Source organism: Megachile rotundata, chromosome 10, assembly GCF_050947335.1.
Source record: "Megachile rotundata isolate GNS110a chromosome 10, iyMegRotu1, whole genome shotgun sequence".
Classification (NCBI taxonomy): domain Eukaryota; kingdom Metazoa; phylum Arthropoda; class Insecta; order Hymenoptera; family Megachilidae; genus Megachile; species Megachile rotundata.
The window spans coordinates 12,445,122-12,462,289 of record NC_134992.1 but is presented as its reverse complement, the minus strand read 5'-3'; the positions used below and the strand labels follow the sequence as shown (position 1 = coordinate 12,462,289).

The 17,168-nt window shown below is 38.2% G+C and overlaps 2 protein-coding genes and 2 long non-coding RNA genes across 9 annotated transcripts in view; 2 read left to right on the top strand and 2 right to left on the bottom strand.

Moving 5' to 3' along the window:
* The first annotated feature begins 1 nt into the window (after window position 1).
* LOC100880611 (NPC intracellular cholesterol transporter 2 homolog a) lies at window positions 2–2,702 on the top strand. The gene is made up of 3 exons (XM_076536340.1): window positions 2–869; window positions 1,415–1,579; window positions 2,347–2,702. Exons 1-3 carry the CDS (start codon window positions 851–853, stop codon window positions 2,610–2,612), a joined length of 450 nt encoding a protein of 149 aa, XP_076392455.1. The 5' UTR covers window positions 2–850; the 3' UTR covers window positions 2,613–2,702.
* A 1,159-nt stretch (window positions 2,703–3,861) lies between these two features.
* LOC143265247 (uncharacterized) overlaps window positions 3,862–17,168 on the bottom strand; it is a 40,317-nt gene continuing 27,010 nt past the window's right edge. The window contains exon 2 of the long non-coding RNA XR_013039583.1: window positions 3,862–5,464. This is a non-coding gene — a long non-coding RNA (uncharacterized LOC143265247). The remainder of the gene's footprint in view (window positions 5,465–17,168) is intronic.
* The window catches only part of Atpalpha (sodium/potassium-transporting ATPase subunit alpha), a 132,397-nt gene continuing 121,049 nt past the window's right edge, over window positions 5,821–17,168 (top strand). For 2 of the 6 annotated variants that reach the window (XR_013039581.1, XR_013039580.1), the window contains exon 1: window positions 5,821–6,673. Coding sequence is in view for 4 of the 6 variants with exons in the window: in XM_076536330.1 (XP_076392445.1) it covers window positions 6,644–6,673 (30 nt within the window). In the remaining 2 variants the exon portion in view is untranslated. The remainder of the gene's footprint in view (window positions 6,674–17,168) is intronic. The other 4 variants (XM_012290257.2, XM_012290255.2, XM_076536330.1 and 1 more) reach the window with 3 other exon arrangements.
* On the bottom strand, window positions 6,914–9,925 carry LOC143265254 (uncharacterized). Its single transcript, XR_013039594.1, has 2 exons — window positions 7,468–9,925; window positions 6,914–7,170 (listed from the first exon to the last, which is right to left on the bottom strand). It is a non-coding gene; the product is annotated as an uncharacterized LOC143265254 (long non-coding RNA).

Sequence of the window (17,168 nt, the reverse complement as noted above, 5' to 3'; positions counted from 1 at the left end):
ATTGCTGAACTATTGAAATATCTACTTTTGAAATAGATACAAATTTTGATAGGTTTTCGTCCTACAATGACGTAATAAAATAATCAAATCTAACAAGGAAACATATTGAACCGCGCCACACCGATTTTAATGAAACTTCTCCTATTAAAGACGAACAATTTACAAAAAAAAAAGAATTCAATTATCTTCTTTAATTCCGGAGATATTCCCAAAAATATGATTTCAACCTCCAACTTCGAGGGCTATTTTCACCCCTTCAATGCGAACGATGGCCGATAAAAAAAATACCTGTCAAATATTTTCTTGAGAACTATCTTTCACATAAGTTTCATAAAAATCGGTGTGTCGCGGTTCGATATGTTTCCTTGTAAGATTCGAATCAAGACTTTTTCAGATACCCAAGATTAAAAATTGTAAACTGTGCCACCTGAAAGCTTATCTATCCACGTGCGGATATTTTTAACTAAATTCCTCGATTTACGTGTATCACAATTATGAACTCCCGATAAATAATTATCTACCATGACAAGAAATCACAGGACTCGACGTAATGCAACTAATTTCCCGAGCCACCTGCGCAAATTCAATTTATCGAACAATTATAGAATTTTTCTAAGTGACGCGTAAACACTATCGAAGTAGAGTATTTTGTCTAATACTTTTTATCTATCGTGCAGGTGGACTCTTTGAATGATCAGGTGTGCATCTGAAGTGTTTCAAAACGGCGATTACGACATCACGTTTTTTGATCGCTATTCGATTAGATAGCACGGGCCAATAAATACGTTGGTGGAATTCGGAAACAGTCACAGTTGTCAGCATCCGAAACAGCGACATCCACATCAGCAAAATGGCTTACCTTACTTACGGTATGTAATGGCTTTCTGCCCTTTGGTACACTTTGCTCATATTTTTTTATATTATATTTACAATTATATTTTAGTGTACTTTATGTTACATTTCTATATTAATAGTGTTATGAGTGACAACATAGATAAGACTCTGAATAGATGAGACTCTGAAGATTAATATACATTTTCAACATTTTAATGTTCTCGATATTTTAACATAGTGTTGACAGTGTTATAGTGATAATATTTCAGTATCGTGGATAAATGCTCTAAACCCCACACAGGGTGTCCCAACTAACTGTACATATTACTACATTACTATATAATTTAGTACATGTTTCTATATTAAAGTAATAGGAAATATATTATACAGCTGTAATTTTCAGTTTTGTATATTTGCAATTTTATTTATTATATAAAATTACAGTGTCAGTTTTTATTGAAACATCTGAGCTATTTTGATTATCCACAACTGTGTACGTTTTATCTGTATAACGATTGTTCGAGTATCCATAAAACAATCCATAAATCTATTATAACGCAATGAAACTTGTTTTGTGCAGCACTCATCCTGGTAGCGTTCTTCGTTGCCGACTCCATGCAATCGAACTTCCAGACCTGCTCTGGTCAACCTGCACCTAAAAGCGTGGTTATCTCAGGATGTAATTCTCTTCCTTGCAACTTCAAGAGGGGAACCGATGTCGAAGCACGCATCACCTTCGGAGTCAGTAAGTAACGGAGGCAAATTGTGTTGCATTGCAATAATTGAGGACTTGGGGATTTAGGGATTTAGAGGGAGGGGATTTATGGGTTTAGGGATTTCGAGGTAGGGGTTCCGAGAATTGGACTTTTAGAAATTTGAAAATTTAGGGATTTGAAAATTCAGTAATCTGGAAATTTGGGAATTTGAGGACTTGGTAATTAGAGGATTTGGGAATTTGGAAGCTTAGAAATTTTGACAGTTGGAATCTTGAGAATTTGGAAACTTAAAACTATAGAATTTTGGGAATTTAGGAATTCGAAGACTTGGTAATTAGAGGATTTGGGAATTTGGAAGCTTAGAAATTTTGACAGTTGGAATCTTGAGAATTTGGAAACTTAAAACTATAGAACTTTGGGAATTTGGGAATTCGAGGACTTGGTAATTAGAGGATTTGGGAATTTGGAAGCGTAGAAATTTTGACAATTGGAATCTTGAGAATTTGGAAACTTAAAACTATAGAATTTTGGGAATTTGAGATCTGTGTATTTTGTAACTTAGAAACTTGGACTTTGAGAATTTAGGAACTTGAGAAATTTAGAGACTTGAAACTTAGAAATCTACAACACAGCTTCATCTCTCCCCTCAAAATTGAAAACTTCCTCTATTCCGCAAGATACCTAAAACATCCAATATTATACGTCTCCAATTTCTCCGTCCCGTTACAACACTAATCGAACGATTATCTCTGAGCGAAATTCGCAGAAGTTACAAACGAACCGTATAACATTACAGCGCAGAACACGAAATCCCTGAAACCCGATGTGGACGTTGAGCTGGGCAAAATCCACGTGAAATATCCCCTGCCACAACAGAACGCTTGCATGGATTTGGAAAGCTCAAGATGCCCATTGGAAAAGGGCGAAGTTGCTGTCTACAAACTTAAGATGCCCATTGAGAAGAGCTACCCTAAAGTTTCTTTGACGATCCAACTTTCTCTGCTTGACGAACGATCGCAGTCCCAGGCGTGTATCAGAATCCCTGCTAAAGTTGTCGACTAAGCTGTACAAAGGACCACTTCGATTGGCGACATGACATTCATTGTATAACGTATAATTGTTTCATAAAGCATTAAATTTTATTGACCGGTTAAGTTTTATTGTCTCTGTTTCCTCGTGGACAATTTATTCCACTCTTCATTATCGAACATTCGCAGATGTCCTTTTTAGCAAACGGGCTGAAAAATTTCGTGTTTCTCAAAGTTAACCAGCTGTATCGACTATGATACATTCTATTAATGTATCATGATAAATGATATTTCACTTCAATGTACGTAATATTAGAATTTAAACTTGTTCTACTGCCTTCATTTTGTACATTAGTTTATGAAACATATGTGAATATAATATAATTTTATGTTGTACACATGCATATGTATATGTACATGTATAAGTTTATGAAACATATGTGTGAATGTAATATAATTTTATGTTGTACACATGTATATGTATAAACATATGTACATGTATATGTACATGTACAAGCATATGAAACATATGTGTGAATATAATATTATTTTATGTTGAACACATGCATATGTATATGTACATGTACAAGCTTATGAAACATATGTGTGAATATAATCTAATTTTATGTTGTTCACATGCATATGTATAAACATATGTACATGTATATGTACATGTATATGTACATGTATAAGTTTATGAAACATATGTGTGAATATAATATAATTTTATGTTGCACACATGCATATGTATAAACATATGTGCATATACATATACATATGTAATACATATGCAAATGTATATCCCAACATATTAGTCAATGTTTCATCTACTAACTCCCTAAACATGAATCCTTGTATATGTCAATTTTCTATAGCAATATATTTGCATAAACATATCTCGAAATTTGACTCTTAAGAAGTTACCAGTAAAAGTAATACAATGATGCATTCTGGAATCGATGAGTTTCTAAGGGTGAACCTTTAATATTTATTTCGTGACATCGCAAGGTAAGGGATGAATTTCAATGGAGAAAGGGATGAGCGATCTTACGTCAAAATTACGTGCTACATACGTATGTTTGCTGGAGAAAGGGACGAGATGAAAATCCAGGGGGTTCGGGCGTATGCCTGACCCACATCCCTGCACAACGATCGACCCGGTCGCATCGCTCCGAAGATATCTAGCGACACCTTTGAACTCGCTTTTAACGCGAACAATAATAGCTTTCCGATCTAAATGATCATATTTCAGACCCTTTCAATTTCATGTCTCAGCAAAGATCACCGATTTACTCTTAGTTTTATTCTATTGCAAAATTCTACATGACATTAATGTTTAACAAATTTATTATGCAACGTTATTTTTAAATACTTCCCACTTTTCACAATTTTTGTTCTCTACACATTTGCAAGATTACATCAATTTTATTTTTTGTTACCATATTCATCACATACTTTGCACATCACACATATACTACACATACATCATACATGTACTACACATACATCACACACATACTGTACATACATTACACACATACTACACATATATCACACACATACTAAACATACATCATACATGTACTACACATACATCACACACATACTGTACATACATTACACACATACTACACATACATCACACACATACTAAACATACATCATACACATACTACACATATATCACACACATACTAAACATACATCATACACATACATCACACACATACTACACATACATCACACACATTACACACATTAAACAAGGTAAAATAAATTATTCTCACATACAATAAAAATTTTATTTATAACAAATGTTCATCATAAAAAGTATAAAAGTAGATCATATCTAAACCAGTCTTTGCACCGATTGAAATATAAATTGTCATCGGTTCTCTTATGAAATATCGAGGCAAAATTGCATCGATAAATAACGCTGTGATGCAAGCTCACTCTAATGAATATTTATCGAACATTTATAATCACACCGGATAATTTCATCAGAAATTTTACTCCCGGTTTTAGTCAATTATTTCTCCCTTCGCTTTATGATTTATGAACGCGGAACGTTAATTAATGAAAAAGTATCAACAGGAAACGAGAGACTATAATATACTCCGTTACACAAATATAAATTATGTGCTACATTTTTTTTAACGCTGCAACTATGGTTGTCAAGAGGTCGAAACATACTAGGTTTTCGCATGAATATGTTCAAGAGTAGCAAAGATTTTTCTTAGTCATCCACGTGAAATAAAATTTCTGATCGGCTACAAACGTTTTCGTTTCAAAACTTCCATTTGTATCCTAAACGGTGTTCGGACTAGCGTACATCCATTTAATCTGATCGAATTAGTTGATTGACCGTTCCCAAGGTACACAAACTCGCAGTTCATTCTTGTGCGAAGGGAGTATACCTCGGGAGAGCTGTTTACAAATTTGTCAGCTTGACCGATTGGCCAACATTCGTCCTTGACATTACTATATCAGACGGAGTGCGTATGCACACGCGTGCATGCACTGTTCGTACGTTCATGAAGGGACGAAAGTTCTATGGTTGTTTCCGTTTTGTAGCCATCGCTGGTTCCGCTCTGTGGAACGGGGACGAGCACCAAATGGATTTGCCGACCCACGCAAGGCTATACAGGACTGGCATTTTTCTTCGTGTATATTCCTTTTTCCTCCGACCTCCCTGTCTCGACAACACCCATCCGTGTCTTCTACTTTTCTTTTTTATGGCACGCGTATGTAATACCGATTCTAGACGAAGTCCATGTGCCAATAATGATTCCGGAGCTGGGCGTGCCTCGCATACAAATCGGCCCGAAAATAAACAGGTCGCGGGCGATGTCGTACAGTTAACTTCGACACTGCGTCTCCATTAAGCTGAAATAAAAAATAACAAACATAAATACAACGCAGATATTATCTTAATAAATTTGCAGTTGATTATATATACAAAAAGTATTGACCATAGTGGTATTAATATTTAAAAAGAATTTACTAATGAATTATTAGAATATACTAATAAATTAATAAATTACATAATTAAAAATTTTATATGTAATAATGGAATATATTTTATATATTCTATGTTATTTAAAATTAATTTCAGTGATTTATCGAATAAATCGATTATCGATGCAGCAGTTCGAACGTTTGCTTCGAAAGTGCGCGCGCATGCGCAGTAGGTCGGCGCGTTTTTCTGCGATTCGAAATTCATCGAAAGTACGTGACATTTGATCGTGCTGAACTAAGCGAGTTCAGCGAGGGCAAAACCGTGCAGGAAGGTTAATTCACTTTGAATTAAGCCGGGTCTCCCTTCGCTCCCGGTGGATCCTCGACCGAGAGAAAGAAAGAGAGTGTGACGCAACGATTGTCCCCGAGTGAGTGACACCTAACCTCAACTCTCGTAAATTGACTAGTTAGTTGATGAACGAGGAAATGCTGCAAGCGGAGAAATCTCGAATAGCTTTCGTAATCGCGATTGGAAGAAGGTAAAATGTCAGTGATAACGTTTCGTGCCGCTTCGGATGCCGGTAGCGTGCCACGAAGAGGGACGAAGAAATGTTATTGAGAATGAGACGGGCGTCGCGAGTGTCGTTCGCGCGAAAATACGATAGAGAAAGAATATAAACGTGTCGAAGCAAGAAAGAGAGGGGGCAAGTAACCGTATAATAATTATCGAGCGAGCGAGTGAAAGGGACTTGTTCGGCCGGTTAAAATGGTGGGGGAAGAATTGTGATGAGCCGGGGTGCCTTCGTGTCGCTCGTAAACTCGTAGTCCTCGTAGTACGTTTAGTACGAAAAGAAGCTTCGTGCCGTGACGTCAACGTGTATTTCGGTCCGGCCGCGTGAAGAATCGTTTTCGAAACCGTGATCGCGACCGATATTTGTTCGTTCTCTCTCGCGAGTGAACGCGTACGAACCGTGCGCGTGTGCTTTGCCGGCATCGAACTCCGTAATTACCGTGGATATTCGCGATAAAGTTCGTTGGTGATCGTAAGTGTAGCGTGCGTGCAGCAGGTAGTCGGAACGTCGACCGGCGGCCATTGTTGTTGTCAAGATGGCGTCCAAAGGGAAGCTAGCGACCGAGGTCAGTAACATTTTTTGTTGTTTCTATTTCTATATATCTTCGACATGGATTCGACGACGATGTAACCGTAAAACAGCTGTGCGAGGAACGCTTGAATCGAGCGCGTCGCGCGCGATCTTTCAATGTTATCGATTACTTGATCGAATTCTGGATCGCCGCTGACGCGTTCGGTTCGCGGCAAGCCACGCGTCGTGTTTCATACAGGAACGTCATATTGTCCGGTAAACCACGCCCTTCACATAGATAACTTTCGTTTTATTGGTTTTTTATCATTAAATTCTTAACATTCAAACGTTGAGATAAGACGTTCGTACAAAGTAGTAAAGTATATTACATTGTATTATATATAGATGTTTTATTTTTATTAAGATAAAGATTGTGTAACTACTTGAGGTTGACTTTTCCGTTGACCGTTCGCAAACAGGTTTGTTCGGATAAGTTTGTGATAAAGGAAGCGTCATGGTTGTAATTGCATCAGTAAAGAATCGTGAGTTGTCCTTGAAAAAAAAGAAATTTGATCTGATATCCAGCATTTGATAGATCGATTTCTCTCTCTCCCTTCGGGAAAATAATATGCACGTGGCTTTGACTATGCAATACGTGCTTGTTGTTTTGTCGCTTAGGGATCTTGTTGGTGTACATTAAGCGACCGTACATATGTTTCCTACGTATTAATAATATTACCCGAGGGTATCTTATATCGTATCGGATTACAATTGACTTATATATGTCGTTCAATTCGCTATGGAAAATTATATGATTTTATTGCATCAACGGAAGCAAACATCGCTTACAATTTTTTTCCAATGAACCACAGATTTCAATGACAGCAGTCGTAAACGGAAAGCATGCGAAATTCAACTTCATTCATAATATGCGTAGAAAAATAAATTTGTCACGCTCTTGGATCAGTGTGTCACTTCTCGTTATAGTGTACAGTTTGCGATAATGCTTATCTACCATTCCCGTTTAGTTCCTTTAAAAATTCCACTGCAAACGAATTAATAACGCGTACTAATCTATAGTTCAACTTTATTTTATATTTGAAATTGTAAACTGATACAGAAATTATAACGTAGAAAATACAATAATTGTAATTAGTGTGGTGACTCATAAATTTAAATCCTAATTGGTTAGGTACTTAACCTAAATTCGACCTGACATAACCTAACCTGTACAGCGCCCATTTATCTCCGACCTAACCTATCTCGACCAAGGGTAATCTAACCTTAACCTAACCAAATGACAACTTATTTTTAATTATGCGATAATTAGTATTATGATGAACCCAAATGCGATATGCATTATCATTAGTTTAACTTTTTCCTTATTCGGAATATTTTTATGGTCCCCCGACTACATTTCAACGAGTTTGTTTTTTCATTGGCAACACGCCATTCGTCGTCACGAAAACAGTCTTATTTTTATGTAATACATTCGACCTAAATTCCGAAGATACAAGGGTAGTCCCCTCAATGAAAGCCGCAATAGAGAAAATTGAACCCCTTTTGAAAACGACCGCGACAATGCCGATTAGCCGTGTGAACCTCTTTGTTACGTGACCTCAAAGAAAAAATGAGCAATACAAAACGCGATTGAGATCGTTTCGCTCATTAAAAGGTACGCTTCTACAATTGCTTCCTTGACTATTGTGAATGTTTTTGTCGAAGGTCGTTGATCTCCAACGATGCTGATCGTTTTCTTCGCAGGGAAATTCTATCTTTCATCTATTTATCGCATTTTCTTTCACTTGTGGAATTTATGTTAACCGTCAGCCCCGCCATTTTGGTTTACTGCTCCCGGGACGAAAACCCTCATTGCAATTTAAATTTTTTCAAGTTTCTTAATTTTTTAATTTTTCTATTATAAAATTTTCTGGTTTTTCTATTTTTAAATTTAGGAATTAAATATTTGAGAATTTACAAACTTCAGTTTGAAAATTTTTGAATTTTAAGAATTTGGGGAATTATAAATTTTGTTTACTTGTCAAGTATTTTCATTATTTTGATTTATTTAAAAATGAGATAACAGTATAATAAAAATGTTTAAATAACAAGAGTTTAACGTGTTTTATGTTTGATTAGACCGTGAAATTTAGTTGAAGTGTATTGCAAAGGTTAGAAGCGGTTGAAAGATCAATGCACGGCCCTGACTTGAAAAGCGTTTCGTAAAGTGGCCACAAGATGGCGACAGATGGATATCAGAAGTTGGGCAGTAAGTTGTGACACGCCAGTCTCTTCTCCTTTTTTTCCTTCAAACGTTCCTCTTTGTCGTTCTCGTCTCACCTTCGACACTAATTTGAACGATACGGTTCGCGCTTATTATCGCTAAATTAGCCATTATGTCGTTATTTTAACGAGTCGATGTGTGTCAGGGGGCCGTGAACACGTTTCCATTGTATTTCCTCGTGCAATTTCTCTTTTAGTTGTCCAACGTCGACTGTCATCCTTTTCAATAACATGCGTTCAGTTTTTCACGCATTTTACTACTTGTACAATTTCGTAGTGTTAAATTTTGAGGTTATAGCGATGACAGTTTCGTCATCAGATGTCGCTGACGTCATCACGCGAAATCCGTCGAAAGCTTGAAATATCAGAATATGTTTGGATTCTAATGAGCTATTTTTACGCTGTGGTCATCTCAAAAAATAGATCGAAGCCTTATCGATTTTGATAGTTTCGCTATTCGGTGCTTTTAACGTTACGTATTTTCGCGAAACTTTCAATGGACGCTTCGATTTATTTGGATTCCGGTTACGCGAAATCCTGTTTACATGAAGCGTCAATCGAGCGGAAGCTTTCAGTTGACCTCGATTTCAGGGTCCCTCATTCCAGCCACGAAAATAATTAGAAATAATGAAATGGTGGCTAGATTCGAAAGTGTGTCATCTACCGTGATAACAACGTCATTAAGAAATTTCAAGTATCTATACTCGAGCGATAATATCGTAACGTTTCACGTCACTGGTTTCCCTTTTCGGCGGGACATTATAGTAGTACATTGATCGGAAGATGGCGCAATATTGGCGCGTTCGTGGCACTCGGCCAAATGACGTGTATTTAAATACAAATTTAATTTATGAAACATACTGCTAATGTTAGTATACCGATACAGTTATTGCACAAATACTATCTGTACGCAATCAAACACATTTTATCTACCGTTTACTTTGCTCTAGAGATACGTAAGAGATCGATACTGAAATCTTATTGCCATATCTGTTTATCAAATAAAAACAGATCAATAGTATAATCTATATTATTACAGCTTACCATTTCGCTCAATAATTTTGCATACAATAATTCTTCTAGTTAAAGTTTTCTTCCCAGTTAATTTTAGAGTGGATAACTATATGAATGATGACCCGAAGGAATTGACGTTGAATCATACACGACTTCGCAAGTTTGCCTTCTGGCTTCCCGTTATGAGTTTCTTGTCTCCCAGGGCGCGAGCTTTCCAAAGGGAACAGATCCCGCAGGAGTGTGAGCTCGTTTTATTAGACGTTGAATCCCCTCGTGTCTCAAGGATTACTCGTGTCTACACACGAAGGATATCCGACTCGAGGTCAGACCCGTGACAGTGAAGACTGGCTAGATTCGTCTCGCGAGATCTGGCTCGATCCAGCTGTTTTAATGGTGAACTTCCGTGCGACGACGAGAACACCGGAGGGGTCAGCCCACACACGGCCAGGGACCATAATTCCTGGGAAGGAAACCGCCCTGTATGTTGTGTGTGGACCCTTTTAAACTTCTTTATCTAATTCGTTGTGTCGCATTTGTGCTCCTAAATTCATCGTAGGTATATGTACGTATATGTAAACTCGGTGAATTACTACGAATTATAAAATTCTACATGTTGAATTACTACGCGTTATATTGCCATGTGCTGAATTTTCACGCGTTGAATTACCATGCGTTACATTACCACGCGTTGAAATTTTCATGCATTATATTTTCACGCGTTATATTGCCACGCGCTGCAATTTTCACGTATTATATTTCCACGCGTTATATTGCCACGCACTGAAATTTTCACGCATTATATTTCCACGCGTTATATTGCCACGCACTGAAATTTTCACGCATTATATTTCCACGCGTTATATTGCCACGCACTGAAATTTTCATGCATTATATTTCCACGCGTTATATTGCCACGCACTGAAATTTTCACGCATTATATTTCCACGCGTTATATTGCCACGCGTTGAAATTTTTACACACAATATTTCCATGCGTTATATTACCACGCGCTGGAATTTTCACGTGTTATACTTCCACGCGTTATATTGCCACGCGCCGGAATTTTCACGCATTATATTTCCACGCGTTATATTGCCACGCATTGAAATTTTCACGAATTATATTTCCACGCGTTATATTGCCACGCGCCGGAATTTTCACGCACTATATTTCCACGCGTTATATTGCCACGCATTGAAATTTTCACAAATTATATTTCCACGCGATATATTGCCACGCATTGAAATTTTCACGAATTATATTTCCACGCGTTATATTGCCACGCGCCGGAATTTCCACGCACTATATTTCCACGCGGTATATTGCCACGCGCCGGATTTTTCACGTATTGTATTCCCTCGCGTTATATCGCCGCGCGTTGAATTGCCACGCATTATATTGCTACACACCGAAATTTTCACACCTTATATTTGTAGGAGTTGAATTACGACGCGTTGCATTGCCTCTCGTTATATTGCCGCGCGTTGAATTACCACGCATTAAATTGCCTTATTTAGGCACTCGTGTATTAACGAGTACAGTTCTTTAAGTTACTAAATGTCTTCTGTGTTACCATTTCGAGCCGAAATTTATACCGTGGTACAAATTATGATATGCAGTTATACGCTTGTGGTCAAGCGTATGTCAATATAACGTATGTAAGACGAGTCCGTGCAGAGGTACTAATTGTTCGCTTATATCGAATGGGATACTAACATTTCATGGGATCTGACAAAGGAGATAATGTTTTATTCCGTGTTCCCGCTGATCGATACAGAATTACGTATTCTTGTGCGTTGAAAATGACGGATAGTAGGTGTCCCTGTTAAGCTAGTAATATCGTGGTATACACGCGACATATTCAAGCCGATACCTCGCGCAGAGATAACGGCTTATCCACCGATAAAATTACGTAACGGCGACACGCGAGAATGTGTACTGGTACGGGTGCATGTTAATGGGCTTAACTTTAATTAAGAGCCCCTCGAAAATTGTCGCTGACCGTCGCGAGATCTCGCGATCTCAGAGTTGACCACTTATTGTTATTAAAACGCAATCCGAATAACAGATACAATAATTCCAGTTCCTATAATAAGAATCTGCGCGTATAATCGCAGTTCCGATTTTACGGTTCGAAGAGTTGTCTCCGATTTTGATACTTCGGTACTTTAAATGCCATCGGAATAAAACGAGGAAAGAGTTAGCCCTGGAAAAAAATGTGCTCGACAAACAAACGTCCGCGGAAAAAGCCAGACAGCATGAACTGCTGAACCACGGACAAAAATAGAGAGAGAGAAAAATAAATGAACGAGGAAAAAAGAATATCTATCCGTAGTGTTGCAGCTTGTTGCCGTTGGTGCGTGCACGTGCTGTGTACACGGGCTTGCGCAAACACGTAACCCGCGTCCAACCAAGCTTGCTACCCTCTCGGTTCCTAATTATGCACGAGCCTCCTCGTGCAGCTCGTTGCTACTTTGACGACCTGCACGCGCCCATCATCGTTCTCGAGTGCCACGCGATATGTTTCGTGTCGGTATCGAGCTATGCATCCGTGTCGTCGGTATAAGGCTAAACATGAACCGACATGCGTGTCGCTTTATTGAGAATACCTACTTACTAACTCTTCTTTATGGAATACCAACGAAGAAGCTGCTCAACGGGTAATTAGTTCTAAATTAAGTACAAATTGCTTTGTGAATATACATCGAAGGATTAACACCTTAAAGGGCCATACTTTTAAAAGCAAATGTTTCTACATCGCGCGCTAGATGAGCAGTTACGTGTTCACTACGTTATATTGCCACATGGTGGACTGTTATGCGTTCTATTACCATGTGGTGGGTTGCTACGCGTTATATTGCCAGGCGTTGAATTTTCATGCGTTATATTGCCACGCGCCGAAATTTTCACGCATTATATTTCCTCGCGTTATATCGCCGCGCGTTATGTTGCCACGCGCTGAAATTTCCACGCGTCGAATTTTTCACGTATTGTATTCCCTCGCGTTACATCACCGCGCGTTGAATTACCACGCGTTATATTGCCACGCATTGAAATTTTCACGCATTATATTCCCATGCGTTGAATTGCCACGCGTTGTATTGCTACGGGCCGAAAATTTCACGCATTATAGTTCCTCGCGTTATATCGCCGCGTGTTGAATTACCACGCGTTATATTGCCACGCGCTGAAATTTCCGCGCGTCGAATTTTTCACGTGTTGTATTCCCTCGCGTTATATCGCCGCGCGTTGAATTACCACGCGTTATATCGCCGCGCGTTGAATTACCACGCGTTATATCGCTGCGCGTTGAATTACCACGCGTTATATCGCCACGCGCTGAAATTTCCACGCGCCGGATTTCTTATGTATTGTATTCCCTCGCGTTATATCGCCGCGCGTTGAATTACCACGCGTTATATTGTCGCTCCCCGAATTTTTCACGCATTATATTTCTACGCGTTGAATTACTACCTATTGCCTTGCCTCTTGTTATATTGCCGCACGTTCAATTCCCTCACGTTATATTGCCACGTGTCACATTCCCACGCGTTGAATTTCCATTTCCGCACGTGGTATATTTCCAAATTATCAAGCGTTATATTTCCACATGTTGAGTTATCGCTATACATTCCCGTACAATAGATGAACTTAGAGTTACATAAGAAAAATAGAATAGCGCATTTACTATTGCGATTGAAATGCAAAACATAAACGTGCATATCAAACGAATCGATAATCGGATGATTGACTACGTTGGCATTCGCGTGTAGCACTGCGGATTCATAATGATTAATACTGTAAAGACACGAGCGTTAATCGAGAAATCCAAGAGACCCACTTTGATGCTGCGGTTTATTGCACCTTACGTAAATATGTGACACATATGTATACATATAAACACCTATACCCTTTTGTGAAAGCAGCTAAGGGATACGTTTTCGTTGCTTCACCGCTAACCAGTCTTGTACCTGCATAGTTCTGGCAGTGTTCCTTGTTTCCTTAGCACTATACATCATGGGATATCTACCGTGTCACGGGTTTATGGGATGCGCTTAGGTGCAACATTATTGCTTACGTTGCCTGTTTGTGCAAGGCGAAGATAAATTCACTGAAAGAGTCGCGTTTCATGCTCGGTGGAACTCGGTATTAAGTTACTTCGAATTCACAGATTTTCCCTCTTTGTGGATCTCTTTAGGTTCTTGGGGATGCTTGGATTTTTTAGTCTGATCGCTTCAGACATTTGCTCCTTGGAACTTTTAGAGTTAGTTGCATTTTTATATTTTTGGGGGTTGGACTGGGTTTTGAAGTTTGGAATATTTGGGGATTTAGGGATTTGAGGATTTGGGAATTTAGGGGTTTTGGAGTTTAGGGATTTGGAGATATTTCAGGATTTAGAAATTTGGGGATTTAGGGATTTGGGGATTTGGGAATTTAGGGGTTTAGGAGTTTAGGGATTTGGGGATATTTCAGGATTTAGAAATTTGGGGATTTAGGAAGATGGGGATTTAGGGATTTGGGGATTTAGGGATTTGGGGTTTTAGGAATATGGGGATTTAGGGATTTGGGGATTTAGGTACTTGGGGTTTTAGGAATATGGGGATTTAGGGATTTGGGGAATTGGAAAGTTGGTAGGTTAGAAATTTGGGGATTTTGGAATTCGAAGATTTAGGTACATGGGAATTTAGGGATTTGTACATTTAGGTACTTGGGGGTTTAGGAATATGGGGATTTAGGGATTTGGGGAATTGGAAAGTTGGTAGGTTAGAAATTTGAGGATTTTGGAATTCGAAGATTTAGGTACATGGGAATTTAGGGATTTGGACATTTAGGTACTTGGGTGTTTAAGAATATGGAGATTTAAGGATTTGGAGATTTAGAAAGTTGGGAGGTTAAAAATTTGGGGATTTAGGGATGTGGACACTTAGGTACTTGGAGGTTTACGAATATGGGGATTTAGGGATTTGGACATTTAGGTACTCGGTGGTTTAAAAATATAGGGATTTAAGGATTTGGGGATTTATAAATTTGAGAGGTTCGAAATTTGAAGATTTAGGAATGTGAACATTTAGGTGCTTGGGGATTTAAGAATTTGGAGATTCCCTAAATTTCTTAACCTAATTTCCACCCGTTGCAAAGTCCCCACGCAGCCGACAAATCACGTCGGACTTTCATTTTCGCGGCATTCACGACCCGATGATTCGTTTCTTTCAGAAATTTCACTACAATGTAGGTTGATTGAAGCGGCAGAGGAAAAATCATCGCAACGAGATCCACGTCGATTTTATTCTACGTCGGAGGAGAGGCGGGGGAGTAACGATGCGTATTGTTCCTTTAATAGCGTCGCTGAATAACAATGCCATTCGCAGTTGGTAATAAATCGATGCTATTAACTATGTCTGTATCGCGGCGTGATCCTTTCATCGATCACGGGACAATTTCACCGGTTATGGAGAATAACAATTTGCTATACGAAACACTCTTACCGGCATCGATACACCAATTTGTCTAAAATTACCTTTCACGCTATTATTGTTTCCAACGACGCTGTATTTCTCTTTCATCTGCAAAGCGTACGAGTCTCAAGTATTGTTGGAACATTTGATGAGATATTAAATTCAGATTGCGGGAAAATTTATTGGGGTTTTTGTTCATTAATTTCGGAGTCATTAATTCTTTGAGGTGCGAATTTGGTCTGATCTTGAATTGAGAACTTTTTGTCTGTGGAATTTGGGGATTCAGAGATGAAGCTATGGTTGGATTGATAGGTGGGTCAGTAGATGGACTAATAGTTGGACTGATACTTTGACTAGTAGTTGGACTAATAGTTGGTTAGTAGTTGGACTAATGAGTCGATTGATGGTTGGACTAATAGTTGCACTTGTAGATGGACTAATGGTTAGAGTAATAGTTAGCAGTTGGACTAACAGTTTAACTAACGAGTGGATTGATGGTTAGTTTAATAGTTGGACTAATAGTTGAACTCATAGTCAGACTAATAGTTGGACTGATACTTAGACTAGTAAATGGACTAATAGTTGGACTAATAGTTGGTCAGTAGTTGGACTAATAGTTGGACTAATGAGTCGATTGATGGTTGGACTAATAGTTGGACTAATGAGTCGATTGATGGTTGGACTAATTGTTGCACTTGTAGATGGACTAACGGTTAGAGTAATAGTTAGCAGTTGGACTAATAGTTTGACTAACGAGTGGATTGATGGTTAGTTTAATAGTTGGACTAATAGTTGAACTCATAGTCAGACTAATAGTTGGACTGATACTTAGACTAGTAAATGGACTAATAGTTGGACTAATAGTTGGTCAGTAGTTGGACTAATAGTTGGACTAATGAGTCGATTGATGGTTGGACTAATAGTTGGACTAATGAGTCGATTGATGGTTGGACTAATAGTTAGCAGTTGGACTAATAGTTTGACTAACGAGTGGATTGATGGTTAGTTTAATATCTGGACAAATAGTTAAACTCATAGTCAGACTAATAGTTGGACTGATACTTTGACTAGTAAATGGACTAATAGTTGGACTAATAGTTGGTCAGTAGTTGGACTAATAGTTGGACTAATGAGTCGATTCATGGTTGGACTAATAGTTGCACTTGTAGATGGACTAATGGTTAGAGTAATAGTTAGCAGTTGGACTAATAGTTTGACTAACGAGTGGATTGATGGTTAGTTTAATAGTTGGACTAATAGTTGAACTCATAGTCAGACTAATAGTTGGACTAATGAGTCGATTGATGGTTGGATTAATAGTTGGACTTGTAGATGGACTAACGGTTAGAGTAATAGTTAGCAGTTGGACTAACAGTTTACCTAACGAGTGGATTGATGGTTAGTTTAATAGTTGGACTAATAGTTGAACTCACAGTCGGACTAATAGATGGACTAATGGTTGGATTAATAGTTGAACTAATAGGTGGATGATGCTTGGACTAACGGTTGCACTAATAACTCAGCTAATGGTTGAACTAACTAGACTAACAGTTGGATTAATCGTTGAATTACAGTTTAAGTTTGGACTAAATTTGTAACAGATGAAGCCAACATAAATTTAAAGGATTAATTACCTATCAAGTAGCTGAATATTTCATTAGATAATTATAACAGTTGGATCAGTGATTGGACTAATAGTTGACTTAATAGGTGGATGATGTTTGAACTAATGGTTGCACTAATAGCTTAACTAACGGTTGAATTAATAGTTGAACTAAAGTTGAAGGTTGGACTAAA

Excerpts from the sequence above, each read along its gene's own strand:
- LOC100880611 (XM_076536340.1), top strand. Across the intron at positions 1,580-2,346 it reads ACGCATCACCTTCGGAGTCA|CGCAGAACACGAAATCCCTG; the intron begins GTAAGTAACGGA and ends ATAACATTACAG.